At 35.6% G+C, this 26,843-nt stretch overlaps 1 protein-coding gene across 1 annotated transcript; it reads right to left on the bottom strand.

Annotated features, from left to right (window-relative positions):
• Positions 1 to 5,169: 5,169 nt before the first annotated feature.
• Positions 5,170 to 26,482, bottom strand: tspan15 (tetraspanin 15). The gene is made up of 8 exons (XM_081350454.1): positions 26,279 to 26,482; positions 18,330 to 18,515; positions 17,660 to 17,734; positions 16,185 to 16,280; positions 12,969 to 13,082; positions 9,655 to 9,705; positions 9,059 to 9,175; positions 5,170 to 6,627 (listed from the first exon to the last, which is right to left on the bottom strand). Exons 1-8 carry the CDS (start codon positions 26,360 to 26,362, stop codon positions 6,466 to 6,468), a joined length of 885 nt encoding a protein of 294 aa, XP_081206580.1. The 5' UTR covers positions 26,363 to 26,482; the 3' UTR covers positions 5,170 to 6,465.
• Positions 26,483 to 26,843: the final 361 nt, after the last annotated feature.

Below are 26,843 nucleotides of genomic sequence, written 5' to 3'. Positions count from 1 at the left end.
CCGGAAGGCCTAGAGACTTGAAACCTGGCCAGATGGTAGGCCTCAATTTGGGGACGACCTATCAGAGTATGACCCCGATTGGCCCATAGGTGGCGCTACAGCAAGCAAAAGTACAAAATCGCTCAGAACTCTTAGACCGTTTGACCCAGACCCAAGCTCAAGGCGGACAAAATGGCTATCTCCAAAAATTCTCTGGACTCTCTAGATCAATAATTATCAAAAACAAGTGCTATTGCGACCAAAAGCGTGAAACTGCTCATAACTCCTAGACCCTATGTCTTAGACTCAAGTGTCTTATATCATTGGAAGGATGGACGCCTGAAGGTCAAAATGTATATCTCCGATTTCATTTCCGGTATGCAAATCTTCCGCCATTTTGAATTTTGTCAAAAACTTACTTTTGCAAACTAGTCCCTGTTTTTTTGTCCGATCGGAACCAAATCAGTGCAGAAATGTTCTCTGGTGTCTGAATATCAATAATTATCGAAAAAAAGTGGAAATTTCGATTCGTGTTTGCTAGGGGGTGCAAAAAGAACATTGTGGGAGGAGCCTATTTTACTAAAATGGCAATAATTCCAGAAGTCAATGAGATATCTTCACCAAACTTGGAACCCATGTGTAAGACCTCAATTTGAGGTCACAGTCAAAATATCGCGCCGATTGAACACTAGGTGGCGCTATAACTTGAAAAAAACATGAAAAGGGCTATAACCACATGACCGTTAGTCCGATTGACTTAAATTTTTGGTATGCAGTGTCTTGGTCCAAGCTGCCATATATATCTATGAGGACATTGGCGTATCTCAAAAAACATGGCCGCCATCGGCCAATGAAATTTGAGCACAAATTAGACAAAGTTAACGAAGGCCGATCGAAACGAAACTCAGTGGGCATTTTCGAGAAGTCTGTAAGAATTTTGACAGAAATCGACCACTAGTTGGCACTAACGAGTTTTATGGATCAGTAATCACGTGATGCATATCATTTGATAGATCTCCTCATACAGAACAACTCTGCCTCAAGAACCACTGCTGTCAATCAAATCATTCATCAAATATTCGCTATTATGTTAAAAACCTACTTTTGCGAACTAGTCCTATAGGTTTTTCTCCCGATCGGAACCAAACCAGTGCAGTACAATTCTCTGGACTCCCTAGATCAATAATTATCAATAAAACTTACTGTATTTGAATGCTTATGTGCTTAAAGACCTTAAATGCTTGAACCCCGATAAATGCTGCTTGCAGCTTTAATTAGTGGTAGTATTAAAGTGAAGTGGTATTTTCACACATTTTCACACTGAGTGTGTTTCAGAGACATATCTTACGTTTTGTTATGTCTACCTTAAAGGAGGAAAGGTCATAGGATGGCAGTGAATTATGAATTATTAGGTGAACCTTATATCTCAATGTGCAAAATCATCATTAATGATCCATCACATTATTACTTCTTCAGTTTCTTCAACTACTTCAAACTTCTATTTAAAATAAAGTTCCACTTCAGACTTGATTGAAATCTTCACATGTGGATTTAACACTTGTTATCCTCTTGACATCAGAATGTTGTGATGAAAGGGTAAGTGGTGGTAAAGAGCTTTCTTCTGATCACTGTCTTAAAGTGCTGTGCATTAAACTCTTACAGCTTGACTCTGTGGGGTTGAAACAAACATTCAGCCTCAAAGCGTAGGATATGTAAACACTAAGAGATATGGCAGTGGGTCTATAAAGATGCTCACTATCCATAAAAACAACTCAAAATAATAGCCATTATTCCAGGGCACTCATTCACTATGTGATCTAATATGGTTTTTAATCTTGGATGGCTTAACACTTATTCAGACCTCAGCATCTCTAAACATAATTAAAGAATGATTCAAAATGATGCATTCTTTACAATAAAAAAAAAAATTATTATAAACAATGGGTAGCCATACCTGAACAACATCAGGTATACAAGGTACACTATTACTCTTAAAAATAAAGGTTCTTCACCGGCTTCTGGTTCCATGAAGAACCTTTAACCTCCATGGAACCTTTCCACTGGAGAAAAGGTTATTTATAGTATAAAAAGTTTCTTTAGATTATTAAAATGTTCTTCACTCTAAGAAAAAACTGTTCACTGAAAGGTTCTCCGAAGAACCACAAATGGTTCTTCTATGGCATTGCTGTGAAAACCCCCTTTTTGAACCTTTACTTTTAGGTCTAGGAACCTCAACACCATTCATGGGGGATGTTTCAAGCATTAAAGTGCCTCAAAATTTACATGTAATTACACACTTTAGCTTTCCATCTAGGTAACAGAAATACAAAATCTACATTATGTAAAAGTAGTCCTCACAGACATAATTATGAAGGGTTGTCAATGTCCTTATCACACAAGCCTGCAGCATTGGTGCCTTCCTGATGTGAAAATCACAAGAACCATCAAACTGTATTATTCTGCTTTTGAACAGACACTACCCAATGGTCTTGTTGGATTTGGTTGCATCCTTCACGACACTCGACATCGGTTCAAAGCCTCCCAGTAACTGAAAAGATGCTACAGGCGCGGAAGCAAGAATCATCGGCTCCCCATGCATATGAAATCACATCTGATTGAGTTTGAAGGGTTCTTCCGATATTAGACCAGGCAACAACATTTGATTAACTGCTGGCTCCTCTGCGCTCTCTTCGGACGATTCTCACTAAAGGATTTTGTTTGGTTATAAATAGCACTGATCTTTCACAAAAAGGAATCCTCAGTATGAGTGCATATTTAGACCCTCTATTTCTTTACCCTTGAAGATTTACCAATGGACAGGCTCGACCATCACAGTGAAGCTGGTGATATGGTGAAGGTGGTCTTGTTGTTTAATATTCAAAGTTGCTGTACAATGTGCACACACCATGATGATAGGCATAGTGTAACATTTAAAACCTTAGAAGAAGTGGGAACTTGTTGAGCACAGTGTTGACTTTTGATCTTAGACTTGAAATTTATATCTCACAAGGATTTGTGTGTCTGCAGATACTGATATTGAGTAATACTTTAATTCGTCTGCCATAGGACATGCTAAATGATTCCAAGAATCATTTTAAATCAGCGAAGGGTGAAGACGGCAAGACGTACAGTCATTTTCTACTTCATTATTAACTGAGCCCAAGGAGGTAATTATGATGTTGTCTATTTTAAGAACATGCTCAAATGAGGAATGGCCTCAGCTTATTAAATAAATAAAGACCTCCTGGAGAATGTGGGCTAGTCTGGTAATGCATAGCTATTGTCTTGATTTTCAGATACTGTGTGGGGTTGCTTGGTTCTATGAGTCTTTGAGGTGTGTGTTGCACTCAAAAGTGGAGGCAGATGAACATGAATATGAGCATGCAGGGGCAGGGTTAAAGCAGACTAATTGATTGGAGAAATCCTGCATGTGTCAGTCACCAGAGAGAAGTATAGCCTAGGCTATGGCATTTTCACAGGAAGGTCCAGTTATGACATTTTGATTTAACATTACGAGCAGTGCTACACCGGCACCTTTTTTCCCACTTCAAGCACTGATTACGAGGTCAAAACATAAAATTCCTAGTTATTCATTTCATCTCTCAGAATGTGTATTCCATGTTTGTAATTTCACCATTGTAATAGGCTACCATAAATTTTTTACTGAAGTCGTAACCATCGCTGCTCTTTCCCGCGAATTTGTCGAATCTGCCGCTGTAATTACCGTTCAGAAAACTGTGCTAAAGTGAGTCTGAAGGAGAGAGCTTTGAAGCTTAAAGTTTTTTAAAAAATCAAAAAGCGCAAAGATCACCTGTGTCTCTGTCGAATGAATTTAACATATGTTTGTGATGTCCTTTCATTTTAATTTAATTTTTGTTCATTTTATCTTTAGTTATTGCTGTTACATAGGCCTACTTGTGAACCGTCTCGAGAACATGTAGGCCTTGATAAATTAAAAAAAGTGAGAGGGAAAAAAAGAGAGAAAGTGTGCTGGAGAGAAAGAGAGGGGGATTTTTACTGGCTTTCTGTTATTGTTCAACAAGTTTATAAATTTAAAAGAAAGAAAGAAAGAAAGAAAGAAAGAAAGAAAGAAAGAAAGAAAGAAAGAAAGAAAGAAAGAAAGAAAGAAAGAAAGAAAGAAAGAAAGAAAGAAAGAAAGAAAGAAAGAAAGAAAGAAAGAAAGAAAGAAAGAAAGAAAGAAAGAAAGAAAGAAAGAAAGAAAGAAAGAAAGAAAGAAAGAAAGAAAGAAAGAAAGAAAGAAAGAAAGAAAGAAAGAAAGAAAGAAAGAAAGAAAGAAAGAAAGAAAGAAAGAAAGAAAGAAAGAAAGAAAGAAAGAAAGAAAGAAAGAAAGAAAGAAAGAAAGAAAGAAAGAAAGAAAGAAAGAAAGGGACTTTTGCCCACTTTTGACTTTTGGGAACTTTTGTTGGTAAAAAAAAAAAAAACCCTAATCCTTGTCGTGTATTTGATTCATTTCGGCGGTTAGTGTTGAGAAAAACATCTCGCAGAGAATGCAGCTCTCCACTGACTTAAGACAAAAAAAAATCTAAATAAGTTCTTTGCTTAATCTGTCATGACCTTAAACCACATAATGAATGTGAATTTTATATAACTTCGATTGTATTAGAAAGAAAATATCTGAAAGAAAAATGTCATATACACCTAGGATGACTTGAGGGTGAGTAAATCATGGGCGAATTTTCATTTTTTGGGTGAACTATCCCTTTAAGTAAATTATACAGTATAAACTGTGATCTAAATTACAATATGAATGGGAGCCATCCAACATTTTATCATACACATTCTACAAAATATAAAAAGACTCTGAATCATATGTATGAGTAAGCAACTGAACTGCCTTTTCACATAAAGCCTGCTTGATACACATATTTTGAAGGCGTCTAAAATATCAACATGATCCAAATTTTGCCGAAAAAACCTCTTGTACACAATCTTACCTTCAGTCGTCTGTTTGATAGTTTTTAGCAAGTAAAGGCACTTTAGTATAGTTGTAAAAATGTGAAAGATAAAAAATATATATTTTTTAAGATTTTTTTTTTAATCAAATGATATTTCTCAATAATCCCTATTCCATTCCACTATCCATACTTGCACTATTTAAAGTGCAAAATTCAGAGTGACACAGTCCCCTTGCAAAGTCAAACCAGCATGACAGAGAACAGATAAGAACATCCACTGAAGCAGCAGAACACAGCGCTGTAAACATCATTTATTCATTCATTCAGCAGGACACTCACTGTGTTCAGGGCAAAACTCCAACTTTAATAGTCAAGTCAATACATAGACAGACAAATCACACAAAAGACATCAGTAAAGCCCAAAAAAGATTAAAAAGAAAAAAAAGAAAAGAAAAGATGTTAAGACCTAAGTCATGTTAAGTCTTAATATCCCCTTCAACCTGTTTGCAATGATTTTTCTTTAAATAATGACACTGAAACTAATGTATAATTTAGTGCAATTTACATAAAACTGTAGAAGCTTTAAATATACCATCTAATGCCATTTAAAACAACTATATTATGTATTTATCATAAAAACAGGGCAAAATATACAGTTTAATTGGATTTTAAATGTTTATACAAATAAAGAGACAAAATAGAGGAGAATATAAAAGCTACAACCCTTTAGCACAAAACAAACTTTAAAAGATATACCCAAAGATGTTTACCTGCAGCTCTGACAGAAATATGCTGAACTTAAAAAAGAAAAACAATATTATGAAAAGGCAACACATATTCATTAAAACTCCAAGATAAGTAGATTACTAAATAATCAGCTCATAATTAGTATCTTTATAGATTAAGAGGAATAAATGCTGTTTCGGGTAAAGGCCCAATTTGGAATGATGTGAATATGGTGGCAACCAAGGCATTGGATTTACAAAGATTTTAGTGTGGAAACTCATACTGTTACTCATCTACAAACATCTCATCTCAGTGTACAAAAAAAACAGCAATCTTATGACGAATGTAGTTTTTATAGAAGTTGTCTTATGTGAAACGCACTGTTAGCACAGGAAAAAACCTGAGACTGACAGGGTGCCAATTGTCAAATCAGATGACAGATTCCTTGTCAAACAGAGCTAAACTGTAAAATTCGGACTCATTCTGACTCAGTCAACCTGATTAAAATATATAGCATCTTCGGTTCAGGATTCAGGTGTGATTTAGTAGAAAGAACCTGAGACGGAAGGTCAGTCCAAGCATCAGTTAATTTCGACACATAAACTACCCATTTTCAGCTGACATGTTAAATAATAAATCCTGAGAGTAACTGTGAAAACAATATCGACAGTACGAAAATGACTTGCTTGCATCAGTGTATCTTTGGCTGATATTACAACAGTCACAGCACAGTTGTGTGCAGCAGAGAGCTACAAACCGTTATATTCATCCACAGCAGGTGACAGTACCTGCATAAATCCTTTATGTAGTATCCGACATAAGGCTTTCTGTTAGGAGTTGTCACTCAGTCCATCAAAGGCATACATCTGCAGCATTTGGCCAGCTTGCTTTGGCTCTTGGTCCCCAGGGTTTTGTCCTTTAGCAGATTATCCATATAGTGACCGTACTCCTCGATGGCATCTTCCACACGGGTGATATAAAGCCAGGTAAAGAGCACTCCAAAAAACTAACAACAAAAAAAGAGAGCAATATTTTGTTCAACATAAATAAATAAAAAATCTCCCACAGCAGATCTGGACTTTGATTGGCCCTTCCTCAACAGATGACCATTTTGTACAATTTGTGCAGCCTGTTTCTAATGGTTGTCTGATGAACACTCATTAACTGTCATCAACTGACTGCAAATGGGATCCTGAGGTTCTTTGAGGTGTCAAGTGGCTCTTTTAGTCTTGGTATAATGGTAACGTACTTCAACGCTTATGATAGAACAAAAGCTTCTTTCAAACAGTACACTTTTGTACCTTATTTACTCTTATATCCACCTTATTTAAGGTGGATAATAAGGAACATATTAGTACCTTTTGAAAGGATACCTTTTTTTCTGAGCGTGCAGCGATAAACAGAGATGTAACTTTTTCCACACACAGAATGGGCCTTTCTGTTCATTGAAGCTGTACAAAACATAACAAAATCTACATTGCAAGTGTAATTTGATCAGTTATATCGCCTTTTATTCATTGACATTGGTGAAATGCCTTTTATCGTATCTTTTTCACAGCACTGTGTTAATCTGCGCACTTCATGCTGCAGCTACACTATTTGTGCAGTAATCTAAATCTTGTAATAAACAACTGGGGTGGTTCACAGAGTTTAATCAACCGTGAATCACCATTTATGGAAAAGAACGATGTAACTGATTATAAAAGCTTCTCGGTTTCAACACTTTTCTCATTAAAAAAAAAAGTCCAGCCGCCTCCTCCAATACACATACACATTCTTGCTCACAAGCACACAAGCATAAGACTGAAGAATGTTCAAATGGAAACATTATAATCCAATATGAATGTCACTGCTTAAAAAAAAAAATTCTGCTAAAAGTCTTTCTGAACAATACCTGTGCTTATCACATATAACACTATATCTTCTGGTATCATTTCCTGTAAAACTACAGATAGGGACTGTCTGACCTGATAGAAACTTAGCCCTGTTCTCAGCACCTCTAAGAGTCCTTATAAGAGTAAAGACTGAGATTACTGTTTGTGTCCATGTGTTTTTCTCTGTGTTGGTGGGTTATCAAAGTTGCAGTATTATTATAATGGCAACATAATGGACTCAAAATGTATGTGATTATGATAATCCACATCTGCGACTGGTGTTTTTCCGTGCATCAAGGCACCTCTTTAAAACTGGTTAAAATGGGGGGACACACAGTAACAGCTGCACATTAGAGGGTGCTTTTGAAAGTGAGAAGGATTTCCAGACTGCTAATTTGCTAAAACCTGTCTATTCATGGTACTCTTTTGAGAAAAGTTTAAATTCATTTAAACCACGTCTCTCTCAACCAGGCAGCCACCTCTTCATCAGTGCGGAAAACACTTTACGGGGGGATATTATGTAAAGAGGCGATTTAATTACACTGAACTAATGAGTTGGCACAGATAATGATGAATAAAGACGAGATGAAATATCTCCATAAAGCCAAATTCTTGGCCTTTTGAAGAGAAAAACTATTGGCACTTTTTGCAACGGCAAGTTTTATCAAAGTAAATATATAAATATTAAGGTTGCCAAAATTCAACTTTTTGAGCTTTAATGAATAATTTTGCTTTTAATTTAACTACTACTACTACTAATTATTAAAAAAAATATTAACATGTATTACACCTTTAAATATAGCACATTTACACAATTAAATCTAATGTCCTACTACTCAATGACTCGTTATCGTCATAGTTTAAGCCAATTAATTAAATAAAATCACAGTAGATGTGTATGCTCTTGTCACCGTTATCTCTAATATCCTATTTGAATCTGAGAAGAACTGACCAGATGAAAGTATGATATTTGTCGGCCATGATTACAGGCTTAGAATGACTGTTGGATGAAGAGGAGCTCTGGAAGCAAGGTTGTGCTGTAATAACTAATAAACATGAATAGTTCTATTTGAATATATAAAACACAATAGGATGGGACATTAATACACTGAAAATGAAGAATGGTTTGCCAGAAATGCTAAAATTATGGCCTACACTACAGTAGGTTGACAATAAGCACTGTCGTTTTTGAAAAGGACATAACCTTCTTACTGAGTTTGAAACATGTTTGTTGTTGTAGGCTGTCCAATTAGTTTTTCCTCATCATTCAGCAGAGAAAGAGAGCAGGATGACATTTATTTCCAGAAAGATTTAATGAGTTTAAAAAAACAATATTCCCCACACAACCCCAACACACTTGAGAATAAAACATTTAAAACGGCAATGATTGCTGCCACAACTTTAATCTCGAACTCTTCAAACACTTTGAAAGGTTCTTACAACCAAAGAAAAATGCCATTTTTGTTCTTGGCAAGCTTGCAAGGGATAAGAGCATGTATGTTTTAATAAAAGTGCATAATTTGTAATAAAAACTGACAGGCAATCTGAACCTTCTTCTCTTACCTGAGGTAGTAGGATGCCCAGAAGAAGACCAGCCATGGCTTTATAGTTGTCCATGAACCAAATAAAGACTGCATCAGTGCAACCGCGGATATGGATGACCTCTATATTTTCTAGCCTCTGTGGGCAAAGGTCAGGCCAGAGAAACAGATGTCATATTCAAAAGTCATCTTTTCACTATTCAAATTCTAAGAGTAAAAAAAAAACAGCCCTCTTCGCATCTCTTCACAACTAAGTTTCTATCATTTAACAACCAATAGAGCGAAGTAATTGGTGTGTTGAGAGATGTGAATGTAATGTATTGAGGGATAATTGGATGCTGTTATAAGGCAGATCATCATTCATCTGTGCATGCCGCATATTCTCACAGCCTGTTAAAATTCAGAGATGGTTCTCATTGCTCTTCCCAGATGATCTGATTACCGATCAGACCTTTGACCCCTCCAAATGACTGTATTCATACCAGGTGGATCGACACAGAGAACTTTTCAAATATCAGAATGCACTTATAACCTACTCTAACTTTCTTTTTCGTTCGCAAAAGCAGATCTAACCAAAACATCATCAGACATAGAAATAGAGTTGATCAGGGAACATACCTCTTTATTCAGGGTCTTGTATCCACACATCGTATTAACAACTTCAAAAGGCTGTAAAACACAAGCAAATGCAGTCTTACCATTTTCATAGAAGTAGTAAAACATGTCCTGCATCTCTCTTAAAAACTAAGATTGCAAATAGATCTGGCAAACAGCAAAACATATGGAGAAAAATGCTAAGAATATTAAGCTTTATAAATGAAGCTGAAATCATTCTGTGAGTAACTGTACACATTCTGATTACAATTAAATGGATGGTTCACCCAAGATTGAACATTCGGTCATTAATTATTCACCCTAATGTCATGCTAAATCTGTAAAACTTTGGTTCATCTTTGAAATACCAATGCAGATATTTTTACTGTAATCTGAGAGATTTTAGTTCCTCCATAACTTTCAACCCATGTTCATCGTATAAAGCGATCGAGTCTCTTCAGAAGATGTGGATTAAACCACTTGATTAATATCGGTTTCTTTTACAAACTCCTTATGAACTTTGTAAAGAGTCAACGTTTTGGCTGCATAGACTTTCAGTGGAGGGACATACATATCTCAGATTTCATTTAAACATCTTCATTTGTGTTTTGAAGATAAACAAAAGTCTTATGGGTTTGGAAAGACATGAGGGTGAGTAAATGATGACAGAATTTTCATTTTTGGGTGAACTATCCATTTAAATCAACTCTTTAAATCAGTGCAACATGACCTCATTAAAATGGAAAAGGTTCCTTTATATAGGTTTTCCAGACTGCATCAATGTAGCCTGTTTGCCTGATAACACCACAGAATAAGCTGATGACAGGACAAACTTACATTTAAAACGACAAGAACATCTGGTAACAACCCAAAAAGATAAACTGATAAGTGGATTGAATTTGATAATTTAATGCATCATTGGAGCAACAAATTTAAGGGAATGTAAAAAGCAGGGATATAGGGTTAAATTAAGCTAAACATTCCTTTAAACAATAGATGGGTTTTATTAATATGAGGTTCACAAAAAAAGGCAAATAAGTTTTCAATATCTTGTTTCATTTTGAAACAAAAGTGTATTTAAGATAAGCACACAATTGCAACTAAGGCACCTTGAAGAAATTCAGCCGGAAGGGCCTGATGTGATAAAGATTTCATAGGAACCATGCCTTAAGATAATAAACTTAAATCACTTAGCAAAAATATAGAGAATTAAATATTATTATAACAAATGTTGTTAATTCTCTGATATCATTATTCATACAAAAAAAAAAAACTGCATTGTTTGTTCTGTATATATTTGTAAATGCACTGGGATTTTTGTAATTGGAAAATACATCAGCCAAATTGGTCCTACTATTTTTTGAGCTGGTTAAGTTGTATAAGCTATTCTTATATTGGAATAATACGGTTAGAAGCAAAGAACAAACAGATCTACATCAGTCTTAATAAAGTGGGATTAAAGATCACTTAATTGGTATTAAAGGCAATATCACCACATTAGATTCTGATATTCAATTTCAGACAAAACCTTCTGATGTAATCTTCACATATTGAAAGCATTTTAGTGTATGTCTTAGACCGAGGTAATGATGAGGTAATGCTTGTCCATAGGTAATCTTCACACAGCTGGATGTTGGCAAACAAACTCTGTGCTTGTTCCCTAATGAAAAATTAATGTCCTTTTGACTGCAAGACCTGTTTTAGTGTTGCAACTCAAAGGACCTATTTTTCAACTGTCCTATGCAACTTCAAAAATGACATCTTTCAATATTCAGGTGAATCTAATATCAAGCTGCATTGACATGTTACTAACATTCTGGCTTATGTTTGACAGGTGACAGTGTTTGACAAGAAAATAAATGTGCAAGATACAAACTAACAAATATAGCTGCCATTTTTATCGTAACATGGCGTAACAATATCTTCCTGACTAAAAATCTTGCAGATGCGTCATTCCTGCTATGCAGTACATTTTCATGTCCCCATCATAAGTCACATAATGCACTTTATAAGAAATATTCTACAAAAAAATATATATTTTTCCTATAGAATGAAAGTGAATGGAATCTAATGGTGTTTGGAAACCACAAATCATCAAATTATCTTCTTTTATGTTTCACAGAAGAAAGAAACTCATACAGGTTTGGAACAACATGAGGGTGTGTAAATTATGACATAATTATCAACATTATTATGTGAACTATCACTTTAACTAACAAAAGTCAGGCCCCTTCCATCAGGAAATGACATCATTTTTGGCACAACAGCAGCAGCACAAACATTCCACCCTAAATTGACACTCGTGTAAGCGGACTCTCAATCCCTCAATGAACTATGGTTAACTCTAGCTCTTTATTTCCATCCTGTTAGACAGTTTGTACATGTTATTGCCATTGTGTAAATAATCAAGCTTTCAATCAGTGCTTCATCAGAGCATATTTTCGAAAGTCTGGGACCCTTTTATAGAAATACTTCTTAAATTACAAAACAAGAAAATTCACTTTTAGCAGTTACAGATTTCAAAAGGTACACAAACCAGGAATGACCCAGATAACGCAGGATCATTGCGAGGCTCAACGTTTCCATAAATGAACAAATGTAAAGCAAAGCAACTGGCTGTTATGGAAACTGGAAACCCTGAGCAGAAAACACATCATATTCTACATTTCAGAAATATGACATTGACAAAGTTCCTTCCTAATTCACTGGATGTAGTGGCTTTATTTTTGAACCTGTAAAATTGAGCAAAGCTCAAATGGGACTAGCTGAGGAATGCTGAAGCACACAAAGTGACAATTTTTTCTTTTGTGTGTTTCATATTTGCCTTTTATGTCTCCTTTCAGGTAAGCAAACAGTATAAGACTTGCTTTCAAAAAAGAATTGCTTTTGGTTTGAACCAGGGCTGGTCTAAATTAAAAAATGGAATTCAATTTATGAGTTCACATAAAACACCACATAATATACTGTAGGATTTTGTTTACCCCAGGATTATATATAAAAAGCTGACATTACTCTAGTCTTCAGTCTCACATGATCCTTCAGAAATCATTCTAATATGCTGATTTGGTGCTTAAGAAAAATGTCTTATTAATATCAATGTTTAAAACAATTACGTAAACAGTATTTTTGTGAAAACCATGATATTTTTTTTTTCCAGAATCCTTTGATGAATAGAAAGCTCAAAAGAACAGTTTTTACTTGAAATTGAAATCTTTTGTAACAATTTAAAATGACAAACTTTTGAACTTTTGAAGTGGAAACTGCTTTATGACAAACTGGACTTGATCTGTGTATTGGTTCACACTGCAAGAGGAATGAAAAGATATTCGTAGACAAACCTTGTTAATACAGCAGGTGTATGGCACTCCACACGCTAGCGGACCAGGAGCAGAGCAATTATGATACATGTTCACCTGCCAGTCCATGTACTCCTTTCCCCCACAACATTTGAACTGGAAAAAACAAGAGTCAAAGCAGTAAAACCACTTACCAATGGAAATATCAGCATAGCTTCAAAGGAAGTCTATTATTTTTGGTAAAGCTGCATGGTTGTTTTCAACCATTCATACAAGCCTACCAGAATATTTGTACATTGCATTTTAAAAAACAACATTTGTGCAAATGATTGAATTTGCAAGCATGTCATCTGCTAAATTGCACCTAGGTTGACAGGGCATGAAACAAGAGAGGTGAATGAATAATCTGAGCTGCTTTGTATTAATTGATTGAGCCTAAAGCTTTCAGGGGACAAGCATGAATAAATATTAGGCTCCCGTCTTCCCTCACTGAATAGCACAATTCATATTCTAGCACATTAGCTCATTTAAAAGGCAGTGAATAACATTTGAGGAAATTACTAAAGAAATTGGTGGATTCCCTCAAAAGAAACATCTTCACTGACGTACAAGAATTATATGACAATCAGCAAAGAGCATAATTGTGTGATGATATCCAATTGCAGAAGGCAAACAGAAATTAATGCAGCGTGGGATGTCAGTAATAAAAACAAATAAATGAGGAATGACCAGGACCCCTCAGGGAATGAAGCCACTCTCCACATCAGCCTGACAGAAAACACTGACTGTCTTCCGATTCACAGGATCCTGTGCAGTGTTCACTGCTCCTCACACTCCAATGGAACGCACTCCAATGTCGTCTAATACAGACAACACTTAAGCTGCACAGATTAGCATTTGTTGTTACCTCATGGTCAGGTGTTTTGGCAGTTTGCTGGTCTGGAGCATTCAGGTGTGTGTTAACACAATGCCAAGGAGGAAAGACATCAGCAATGATCTTAGAGGAGCAATTGTTTCTACCCATCTATCTAGGAAGGGTTATACGCCCATTATATGGCCAAGAATTTGAAGTCCATCATTCTACAGAATGTGTACAGAAGTGGAAAACATTCAGAGAGTTGCCAATCTTCCCAGGAGTGAACATCCCAGCAAATTCACCCCAAGGTCAGACCATGCACTGCTCAGAGAAATCGCAAAACACCCAAGACTCACCTCAGACTCTACAGGCCTCAGTTGACATGTTAAATGTTAAAGTTCATGGCAGTTCAATTAGAAAAATACAGGACAATTATGGCATGTTCGGAAGGGTTGCCAGGAGAAAGCTTCTCTCTAAAAAGAACAAGTTAGCACGGCTTAGGTTTGCAAAGTTATATCTGAACAAACCTCAAGACTTCTAGAACAATGTCCTTTGGACCGATGAGATCAAAGTGGAGATGTCTTGCCATAATGCACAGTGCCATGTTTGGCGAAAACCAAACACAGCATATTAGCACAAACACCTCATACCAACTGTCAAGAACAGTGGTGAAGAGGTGATGATTTGGGCTTGTTTTGCAGCCACAGGACCTGGGCAACAAAATTCCTCCAGAATGATGTGAGAATGATAAAGTCATATAGAAAAGGATTACTTCAAGTAAGTAAGTAAGTTTGATAAGAGATATTATTCAACTAAGCTGCCTTTAATTGATCAAAAATATACAAAATACAGCCATGTGAATTTATATAAAATATCTATTATTTTAATTCACTGTTCTTATATTTTATATTACTGTTGTGATGAAAATATGATTTGGTGAATTTATTGAATGTTTCGTCTTACATCATTTTTTATGTGACCTTATTAAATGGTACAGTAATAGCTTTTTCGTGCAGTTTATAACTTGTGAATAATGTAGAAACTACCACAGAGACAACTTAAGCTCAAGAAATAACAAAACTTACTTTTCACTGCTTATTTTAGCCAAAGATTGTGAAGTACTGAGGGGTTGCAAAATGACTGGTTTCTTTCTCTCTCTAATCTAGAGAATTGATATTTCGATGTAGACTTGCTCCCTTGTGCTGTTTTTACTGCCTATCAGACTAAACATATTTTCCCTCTATGATTTGGAATCTCACTCAAGATAAATATTCTGTGAAGTCAAGATCAATACCTGCTGTGTCATGTTGATTTTGCCATACAGTTTGACAGCAGCCTTTGCACAAAAAAAAATGAAAAAAAACTAACAAAAACAAATTAAAATAATATAAAAATGAAGGATGAAAAACAAAAATCATGCAAACCACATTTGTGAAAAGGACTGAAGGTGGTTTAAACAGAAAATAATCCCTTTATCTTTACAATGTACCAAACCAGAGCTAAACCTTTTCCCTTCGACCATCACACTGAGTGGAATGATTACCCGGAACTGACTGGTTTTAGAGCAGCAGCTTTATTTTATTTATTCCTAATCAAGTCAAAATAAAATGAAATTGCTGTAATATATTTGTACATAATTGAGCACTGCTAAAACAGCTCAGTAATTACTCCTATTAAACACCTCCGTGTGAGGTTGTGTATTTGAAGGACTAGAAGACATCCTCGAGCACTTGAATGCATCATAGAGCCACTGGGCTTTGGGCTTTGACTGTGTTGCCATAAAATGCCTATGCATTGAATGTTTTGTAGATGTACTTGCAAATTACAAGTAGAGCTCTTTGAATTGCCTCCTCCTACAAAGTCTAAATATTTACATTTTTAAAAGATTGATTAAATTGTTAGGTTTTATGATAAATTTTAATTAAATTTTAAATTTGTATTAAATCAAAAAACATAAAATCCAGAAAAATGTAAACAGAATTTAGGACAAAAATACAATGGAATTCGGTCAAAACAACAACACAGATTTCATATGGCCCTATTATTGTTATAATTTTAAGGCTATGCCTTATGATAAATCATATTTTAGAAAAAAAATTTTAATTCATTAATTAGAAATATTAATTAAAACCAGTTAACAATTAATTAGAATCAGAAAAAAATAAAACAAAAACAAAAAATGCGAAATAAATAAAATGGATTTCATAGAACCCTAGGTTTACTAGCTTTTTGGTTTTTGGAACCCTAGGTTTATTTTGTATTTTTTGCAACAAATGAGTATCAGGAGTATAAGCATTTACGAATGCAGAGAGGTCTGGACTGACATTGTTTCATAGGATGAATGTCGACAGACCAAATTCAAAGATCTTCAAAAGTCAGCATACCAAATATAAATCTCTTACCTTATTCTGAACAAAATCCATGATGTTTTTGAAATCAAGGTCATCATAGTAATTCACCATGCCTTTACGAATGTTTTTGTTGAGAAGGTCCACTGTCTATTGGAAAAAGAAAGGTCAGTGTTATAACAGTTTTGTTGTTTTTGCAAAAACATTTTATAATATTTCATATGTACAATCTCAAGCCCTTGTTGTTTTCAAAAAAGAAATAGTGCGCACATTCCAAAAACTTTTTTATGTATAGAAATTACTGTTTTTTACAGATTAATGGAACCGCTATGGGAAGTACAATGGCCCCTAATTATGCAAATTTATATGTTGGTCATTTTGAACATGAATGTGTATTGAACCCTGGTGCTAATCCTTTTTTACCTAATATACATATATGGCGTCGGTACATCGATGATATTTTCCTTATATGGTGTGGCTCGGAAAGTGAATTACGTGAGTTCCAACAATTTCTTAATCGTAGTAGCGAACATCTTAAATTCACCATTGATTATGATGAGTGTCAAGTCAGATTTCTTGACCTACTCATCATTAAAGATAATGATAAATTAGTGACAGATTTATATAGAAAGCCCACTAAGAAATACAATATTACATGGTCAGAGTTTTCATACTACTCGTTTAAAGAAAACTCTTCCAATTAGTCAGTTTAAAATAATTTGTAGGATTTGCACATCTAATGAAATGTATGAAACACAAAGTAAAGATTTATGCCAAAGGTTTCATGAGAGGGGGTATGCAGATTATTGGATTGGAGAGGTTGCAGCGCGTTTTGAAAATATTGATCAGCAAGAATGCCTTGCTAAAACCCGCTCTAAGTCTACTGATAATAGGTTATCTTGCATTATTCAATATTCAGCGTTGAGTAAGGAGTTTGCACATATAGTGTGTAAACACTGGCATATTTTAAGTTCAGATTCCACAATTAGTCATTTTTGTAAAGATCCTCCACGATTTGTACATAAACGAGCTCCTAATATACGGCATATGGTGGTGAGAGCCGACCAAGCGTGTGATCGTCCAAGCAATCCCTTTTCAGTCTCTGGTGGTAATCATAGATGTGGACAATGTGCACAATGTAATTTTACAAATAAATGTCACACTTTTAGCCATCCACATTCTGGGAAACAGTTAAAAATTAAGGGAATCAATTCATGTAACACCAAAAACGTAATTTATATGATCAAATGCCCGTGTGGTTTAGCATACATAGGTAAAACGCAGCGTTATTTGAAAACGCGCATGGCAGAACATAGAAGTAATATATGTTTGATTGACCAATAGAACCTCATTGCTGTTCATTTCAATGTTTTTAAACATAATTTATACACTTTGGTATAGAATTAGTAAGAGTATCCAGAAGGGGTGGTGACATTAATAAGATCTTACTACAGGAATTTTACACATTTGTCAAGAACATAATACAACAAACAAATAAGAAACAAAATCTGTGATAAAAAGGTTTGTACCTGGGTCCTAAAGAACAGAGCAACAATCCCACCGACGAGCTCCAAAATGAGACAGAAAGCCAGCATGTAAAGAAACTGCAAGGCAAGAGTAAAAAGTGAAAGAGAAACCACACATTACTCGGAATCAAATGAAACAACAGTCGAACATCTCAATTTCTGCCCTACTTGGGCAGTGAGTCCATCCATGCATGTACAGCACATTTTCATAAGGCAAAAGGACCAGTGAATACAAATAGCTCAAAACATGATTCAATTCCCATAAGTTTGTTTCCTTGCTATTGTGTGCCCCTTTACAACCTTTCTTTCTTCTGTGGAATGCAAAACATATTTTGAAAAATGTTTTTGTCCATCCATCCATAAATGACAACACTGGATATTGACTTTCACTGTACAGACAAAAACAAAACATGTTCTTTTGTGTCATAAAGATTTGGAATGTCATGAGGGTGAGTAAATAATGACTGGATTTTCCTTTTTGGGTAAACTATCCCTTTAAGCTTATAATATAATTTTTCTGTTTGCTCAGTTCAAAAAGCATTATTATAAAGAAGCATATGAAGTGTTTTGTTCAGAAAATCAATATGGTTAACATAAGCGATATGCTGAAGTACAGCGATTGTGATGTAGGACACTAATTATGCAAGTGTCTAATGGAAAAATTAAAACTCACCACTTTGAGAAGACACAAGTTGTCTCTGAGAGACGCCAGAACCCCGATGAAGGAAACGATGAACATGACCACACCGAGCACAATGAGGATAATGGCGGGAGCCAGGAACACTCCTTCCAGTGTTTTGTACCGTTGCCTCTCCACCTCCGCATAGATGCCGATGGCCAAAATAAAGCCACCTATCAACTGAAACAAATCACACAAATCAGATCAGACCATTTGGATTTAAAGCAAAATAAGATTACAGGTGGGATAATCAACACTATTTTAGTTATGTTACCAGCTTTAAAAGGAAGATGGGTCAAAAGCAACATAAAAGAGTCAGGGCCTCAAAAAAAATCTAACAAGGATGGTCATTATTGAACCTAGGAGTATTTTAGTTTTCATATTTAAATGTATTACGGTTAAAACAAGAGCAAAGTAGAGCTATTTGAAATTGCGAGCTCCTGAGATAATGTATTCTGACCTTGAATCTTAATGGCTCCCCTGATGCGCAGAGTGTGATTTCCATTTGGAAATATTCTAAATGATTATCATACTCTACTGATCTGAGCCGTAGTTGACTTAGCATGTGGTGTTAACCCAAAACTGCATTTCTGTGTCAGACTAAAGAGAAGTAGAAAGTAGATGTAGGAGAAGCAGATGATAGTTGAAGCTGTACAAAAGTGACATAGAACAGCAAATGCACTTCTGTAACCCAGAGAAAAAACTATGGAAGCATATGGGTAGCAATAATCAATTTTAAATGTAATATGCAAAATAACAATACATTATGTAAAATGGCAAAGCATTTCTGTATTTAAATGTACATTTTCCATTACATTTGTGCAACGTTTGGTGCAAAATGAAAATTCAATTATATAATTTACATTTGCCATTTCATACACTAGTTTTAATATGTAAATTGAATACGTATTTTAATGCTTTATAAGTTGCAAAACTTGCCAGTAAAAGTTTTGTTTGTGCTGCTTCGATTTTTTAGATATTAGACATTTAATTACAGGTGATGGCGTCACCAGCCCCCGACCTGCTCCACATGCATTGGGCCATCTTCTAACCGTATGCATACTGGGAACTATATTCTCAGAAGGCAAAAGCACTGCTACTTGGGCGGAGTGATTTGCTCGCAGCACCTGAGAAGCCCCGTGGTGAGGAGCAGAGTTCGCTCAGAGTTGGAGTAAATCACTCCGCAGTAGCAGTGCTTTGCCTAATGAGAATATAGTTCTCAGTATGTATACGGTTAGAAGATGGCTGTGTCTCATGTGACCTTGTTATTTGTACACGCTGTGACTATACAAATCACAACATGTAAATAGGAAAATGTTGGCGTTATTTTGTCACTTATTGGGAGCAGTAAGCTAGCTGGAGCCATTTACCTCCAGTCTTTGTGCTAAGCTAGGCTAGCAGTGGGTGCGTCAGACAGTTACGGCACGCACGGAGATGAAAAGGGTATGTATGGACTTATCTAACTCTGGGGGATACGGTGAATAAGCTAAAGTCCCAAAAAGTAGGCGTGTTCCTTTAATGAAGATGCAATCGCAAGTGTCTTAACTGTGAGTGTAAATGCAATTAGGAAAAATAACATTTAAATTATCATTTTGCTTGAACATGTTCAAATATCTAATCATTTCTGTAATACATTTTCATTTTGCAACTTATAAAGCATTAAAATATGCATTCAATTTACGTATTAAAACTAGTGTATGAAATGGCAAATATCAATTATATAATTGATTTTTCATTTTGCACCAACGTTGCACAAATGTAATGGAAAATGTAAATTACAGAAATGCATTGCCATTTTACATATTGCATTGTCATTTTGCATATTACATTTCAAATTGAATATTGCTACTCCTGTGCTTCCATGAAAAACCACCGAGCTCCAGTGATATGGCTTAATGGCATAATCAAATAATAACCATTACAATGCTGGTAAATTGCAGCAAAACCACTTCATGCCTGTTAACTCATTTTGTGTGTGTGTGTGTGTGTGTGTGTGTGTGTGTGTGTGTGTGTGTGTGTGTGTGTGTGTGTGTGAACATGTCTGTGTGCATATGGGCTATACAACAAATTTGTTGTGCTAATGCATTCCTTCTGTCCCTGAACCTCCCTTCTCATTCAACACCACACCAAGATGTAGTCTGTATGGATAAGTAAGTAGTAGTAATCTTCTTCCTTAAATAGAGGCATAATCGGTATGTACTAAGGGCAAAAATCATTGTCATTGACTAATATTATATTATAAATAGTGTGTAAATCACTAATTGTTCTAAAATGATACTGAACTGTTCAACAGTACAAAGGATCAAATTTCAGAGGGAGGCAGCTAGGCTATATTGTATGGGGAATGCGAGGGGGTGTAAACAGGTCAAACTGGTGAAAATGAATGGACTACTTAGAGTAAACATCACCCACTTGGACCATTTTTATTCTCGTCCAATTGAAATGAACTTGAAAGACAAAATGATCTGCGAGTAATCCGGTTTTTAGTAACAGACCACTCAGTTTGGTTAAATTAAAGCTCCACCTCCATGTCTGCCATCATCATTAGTTTGCAGAGAAAAGAGAAACGAACTGAAAAGAGAAGATGGCTATTGTTGAAGCAATATAAAAACGTTAACTTAGTATCTTATATGCGCTCCAAAGCTGTATTTTGATCATTTATATGATCAAAAACTTTTTGTGAAATATTATTACGATCATTAGAGTTTTAGAAACTGTTTTCTCTTTTAATATATTCTACAAAAGTAATTTATTCCAGTGATGACGAAGCTGAATTCTCATCAGTTTTCAGAATTTTTTGGTCTTCTTCAGTGTCACACAATCCTTTATAAATCATTTTAATATACTGATTTGAAGACACCTGTGAAGAGATGACTCTGAATCAACTCTGAATCAACATGCACTAATGCTAAATTTTTTCATATACTGTAATCATTATGTCCACAACTAGTAATAATTACTTCAATGAGCTTACTGTTTCTGCCTTAAATTATACAATGTTAGCTAACTGCGTGATTTGTATATGTACATTTCTGAAATACATTACTTGGACACAGCCACCTCTGATAACATAATGCTTAAGGTCTGTAAATTTTGCCAATAAGCCTGATTTCCAATGAGGGTTGAATAATTTCGATTACAACTGTACATCCTGAATAAAAGTATTCAATTATTTATAAAAAACAAAAAACAAAAAAAAAACATACTGATCACAAAGTGTAAGTTAATGAGACTTTGACGTGACTTGATAAAAATAAAATAAAAAAAAAGTTGCTTGGAGATAGTCAAAGGTTGATTGTTTTCAATACGCCATTAACCCGGATGTGTGAACAATAGATGGAACATGAATTTGAACAATGAAGACACAAAGCACTCTCTGCATTTCAAAAGACCGCTACTGTTAAGAAGTCAGAGTAGCCTGGTTAACTGTTATAATTTTTTTACTTTATCCTAACGTGCGTTTTCAAAATCTGCACAAGAAAATATTGACTAATGTTAAAAACCACAGTTAGAGAAAGTATGAAACTAACGTTATCATGCCACTGATGCTTAGAAATATGTTTATGTCAGTGACTAAATCTTAGTGGGAGATACTGATAGACTTGAAGAGAAACTGAAACAAAAAATGCCAATGTTTAGGTATGTCATAAGGTTTCAAAAGCCACCCAGGAAATTGGCTGGAAAGTGTCAACCAGTTATGACCTTTGGCTGACTTTAAAAGGACTGAAAGCATTAAGGTCCGAGACCACCCCCACCTCATTTCAACAGAAGCCGGTTCTATCTGGTCATTATAATTCATTTATTTTCATGTAGGCTACCGTTAATCCAAACTGCATTGTTTAAACATTTTTATCACTTGAAGGTATATGAAAACAAAGATCATCCTGATAGCAACTTACAAAATGTCTAGAGGTCTTCAACCTTTCTCATGGGGACAAACTGTCCTGCAAAGTTTATTTCCAACCTACTTCAGCACACCAGCCTATTTGTTTTCAAGTGATCCTGAACCGCTTGATGAGCTGCTTCAGGTGTGTTTGACTAGGGTTGAAACAAAGGGGCCGTTTACACAACACCGTTTTCATCTAAAAATAGAAAAATGTATGCGTTTTGGCCTGAAAATGCAAACTTTTGAAAACGAGTTTTAAAGTACAAGTTTTTGATAACGATACCGTTATCGTCACCATGTAAACTACAAAAACGTGAATATGTGAAAACGGTGATGTCATGCGCATGGGTATTACGTGTTTGGTCTATATGCGTGTAGTGTTTCTTTACAAAGTGACATCGCCAACTACTGACCTGGCATGAATAATACAGTGTTTTTAATAGTTTTTGTGCGTTGTCTGTATGCAACAACAACAACAACAACAACAACAACAACAACAAAAAAATGCAAAGGAAAAACTTTTCCCTTTTTAGTTGCTGTCGTGTCCTACATTGTTGTTGTGTAAATGTACTCTAAACTCGCCAGGACAGTGGGTCCGCAGGAGCACTTACATCTGGAAATATATGCAATTCAAAACCATTTCTAAACATCCAAAAATACCACTGAGCCAATCAGTAAAGTTAGCACCTTCAACCTCTTCAAGTCAAGTAAGTTGTACGCACAAAAATAAAAGACAGAGACATGAGTGTACATCAACAGAGATGGTAAGAACAAATGTACGCCCTTGCCTTTGTGAGCAGAATAGCCATCCACACATAATAATTTACCCTTGCAGTCTTGTGTGAAGCACATCCACCAGGTCTCTTGTGAAAGCCCTGATGAGAGCAGCACAAAGTGTGCGCTAGGTCAGCCAGTACTGTAATACTGCTGCCAATGGGCCACCAAGAGCTTTGGCTGGTGGCATAATGGTCTGAAATAGCGTCCTGTGGGGCCCATTGTTTATGCTGTCAGTGTGATAGGTTCAATATGTGCAGTCCTGCTCTTGACAGAAAGCTATGAGAGACGCACAATGGTGCAGCCCATAGCATTTCAAACCCCTTTCACACAATAATCTATTTTAAATACCAATAACAGATGAAAAAAAAGATAGCAGAATGTCATAGTGCATACGCCATGAGAGTGGCTCAAACTTGAATAATAATGAAAAGCATTACTTGCAAATTAAAGGGTATTATCAAAGCATAAATGTCACATTAATGTCACAAATGTGAAATGTATATAAAAGATTGTTATATGAGTTTATGAAAACATGACACAAATGGATGACAAAATAATATGATGCAAAAAAAGATAAAAAATAAATAAAGAACATCAAATGTGCAGAATAGAAACATTTAAGAGCAATTAAACTGAACAATAGGAACAAACATTGTATCGTAACAACTGAACTGAGTCTGAACTGTTTTCAAATTTAAAACGCCAAATTCCAGGGCTTATGTAAACCCAAATGACTCTCTAGTTTATCTTTTAGTAGGCCAAGTCACAGTTTGACAACAGTAAATAAGAGGTATTAGATAAATTGAGAACTAAAATACAGAAAGACTGACTTGATGACGTTTGCTTGATAAAGCTTGATAATGTTTTGCATTAAAAGCACTAGATTAGAATATTCACTAATGGCTTTTAAAGGTGCTCTAAGCGATCCCGGGAGACGTTACTTCTTGTTGACATTTGAATTGCTGTCAAACAAAACGGAAGCTAGCTAGACCCTCCCTCCTCCTCATCCCGTTTCCTCCCTCCTCCCCTCCCTTCCGACATAAAGGAAAGTCAAAATAGTCACTACAAACAAAGTTAAGTTTTACTGATACTTCATTCAATGTGTAATGTCACCAAGTTAGATAAATGCTTTTATATATTGCAGAACAGAAAGCAGAAAAAGAGAAACATTATCTTAAAATCGTCTCGCCACCTGAGGTTATAACTATAGCTCCCATACAAGGACGCAATAATAGCAAGATAACATTAGCTTCGCGTTTCCCAGTGAGCATAAACAACGGCGGCGGCGTAAACAAATTTAGTCAAAGTTGTTAATAGCCTATTTGAACATTCAAATTCATAACAAACAGTGGGTGAAAACAATCATTCACATAAATTGTCGCCCTACTGTGAATTTGCTTGTTCATTTACAATAGAGATTGATCACTAGCTGCTAGAAACATATATGTTGTATTCACAAAGTTAACGCTGACTGCATAGATCTAGCTAATCACATCCTTGTGTTGGTTTGGCGAACATGAACATCAGTTTAGAAAGAAAAACGGATTTTCCTGTTCTGCAAAAATAGAGCAACTGTGTCGGATTGGAATCCCTTCTGCCGGCGGAGTTCTCGCCACCTTTTGAAGGTTTTTCCGATGTAAATTCAGGACTTCGCGCGTTCCTTATCCTTGTCCCTTTTCTTTGCAATTTGTTCATCGGAACATCGTCTCTTTGGTCGTGTGTCGCGGCTGTCGCCATAATTCAAACATGCTTCTCTGTTCTCTCTCCTCCACACCCCCTTCACATGCACGCGCACTAACCACCCAAACCCTACCCTCCAATAGGCCTACTTCTTGTCGGTTATTGGCTGGAACTCTGTTTATTATGTTTCGTGGTGCGGGTGAGCCCAGTTTGTTTTTGTTGCCATTTGTGGAGCCTGTGGTGTCTAGAGAGACCGCGTTTTTTTACAGTGTGTTCAGGGGACAGGCAGCTAGCGGATAGTGAGGAGATGTTTGCTGTATGTGACAAAAAATGTTTTGGCCTAAAAAACGCGTTGCATCACTTAGAGCACCTTTAAAATACAGTACAATTGGCATTTGTGTGGTTATATGTATAGATAGACAATATATTAAAGGATCAAGCATTCAGGACACATTCAATCTATTTTTATCTTTTAACTGCTTTAAAGAACAAGGTAATCCAGGAAATCACACACAGTCACACACATTAAGGAAAGGTCTCACAACAGACTTTTATCCATAATAATTTTATATTGTAATATAGGCTAATAAAAGCTTTTAGTTAGATATTGTAATCCTATAAAGCATACCCAGAGAATTGATCCTACTATTCAGTCTTATGGTGAACAAATCTGCGCTCTGACTCTTGAATTTTCTGTATTATACTGTAATCCTGGGTTCAAAACAGGTTTGACCGTAAAAATAAAGGTCCACGGATAGCAAGCATTCTTCATACTAATGACAACAAAAAGGATACTGCTCATACAGGTGGGAAAGAGTCCTCAAGTGGTAAATTCTTAAATAACTCAAAATTTATGTTGCACATGAGCTGAGTGATTATGTGCAAAATAATATGAAATCTGAATGATGTCTTTAATGGCATTTGACTCCATGGTCACAACGATTTTTTATTATTTCTTTTAGTTCACAGCTTTCACAGCATGACTGCACAGTACACAAAAATGTTGGTCATCTGATCGTCATAATGCAATCAATAACAGGAGCAAGATAACCACCAACCACTAAAATTTGTCTGTTTCAGTTTCTATCTAATGCTATTCACTTATGGTTTTGTGCCTAGATGAACAGTTTAACAAGAAAGGTCTTATTTAAAGCGTATCCTATACTTTAATTAGTCATTAGCCTACCTTAATATTTCCGCTTAGTATTTTCTACAGCGATGACGTTGCATACATACATACATATATATATTTATTAATAAATCAATTGATAAACACATGCAACTTCGTAAAAAAAAACATTTGATGTTTTTAACAGCAAGTTAGCCTACTCTACTAAAGAGATCGGTAATTCAGTAAAACCTAGTAGGAAGGAGGGTGGGGTCAATAGCACTGGAACAGGTTAATGGGCGTCATAACATAATTAAAAATATATGAACATAAATGTTACTTCTAGCAGATTTCTGATATTCAACTATATTATTTTCTTTCTCTCTGCTCTTTCCGACTTTTTAAACCGCTCTTGTGCGCATTTGCTGACTAGTCTCATGAATTTATCACACCGCTCTATAACATAGGAGAGAGAAAAACAATCAAACTCACCCAGAAAATTGTTGCATATACGATTAACGAGAACTTGAGAAAGATGTACGAGCACCTATCGCAATATCGGACTTCTTTTGACATGTTAAAAAAACGTAAAAACGGCACGGAATACGTTCCCGTAAACACTTCCTGGTTTGTTTGTTATCGTCTACCTGAGCGAGCAGAGCACGCGCTCCATCATCACTAACGCCGACATGAATTACAATATTTTGATTGATGGGTGGGTTGTCCAATGAGAGAGCGGAAGGAGAGTTTATTGTAAAGACAACACAAAACAATAAACAAAAGTCATCCATTAAAGCAAGTCACATTTAATTTAGAATAATTATAAACAATCTAGTACAGTCATTTTATGAAAAAAGGTTGAACAAATTGCAACAGAAGCAAACTCAACTGATTTTGTATCCTCAATATGTCCTGAGTAAGGGGAAAGCCCCGAAGAATCCCATTAGGGGAAAGTTTCGAAAAAGACCCAAATATTGCCTATTCAAACGCCTATTCATTCTTTTTCTTACGTGAATAGGGTAAAAAAAAATTAACCTTTAGATATCACCATAAAAAT

Source organism: Scardinius erythrophthalmus, assembly GCF_964197995.2.
Source record: "Scardinius erythrophthalmus genome assembly, chromosome: 21".
NCBI lineage: Eukaryota > Metazoa > Chordata > Actinopteri > Cypriniformes > Leuciscidae > Scardinius > Scardinius erythrophthalmus.
This window is presented reverse-complemented; position numbering and strand designations above follow the sequence as displayed.

Coding starts and splice junctions, on each gene's coding strand:
- tspan15 (XM_081350454.1), bottom strand. CDS start 26,362: ATGTCAAAAGAAGTCCGATATTGCGATAGGTGCTCGTACATCTTTCTC. Junction 18,516..26,278: donor TATATGCAACAATTTTCTGG/GTGAGTTTGATT, acceptor GATTTGTTTCAG/TTGATAGGTGGCTTTATTTT. Junction 9,176..9,654: donor ACAAGACCCTGAATAAAGAG/GTATGTTCCCTG, acceptor CTTTGCCCACAG/AGGCTAGAAAATATAGAGGT.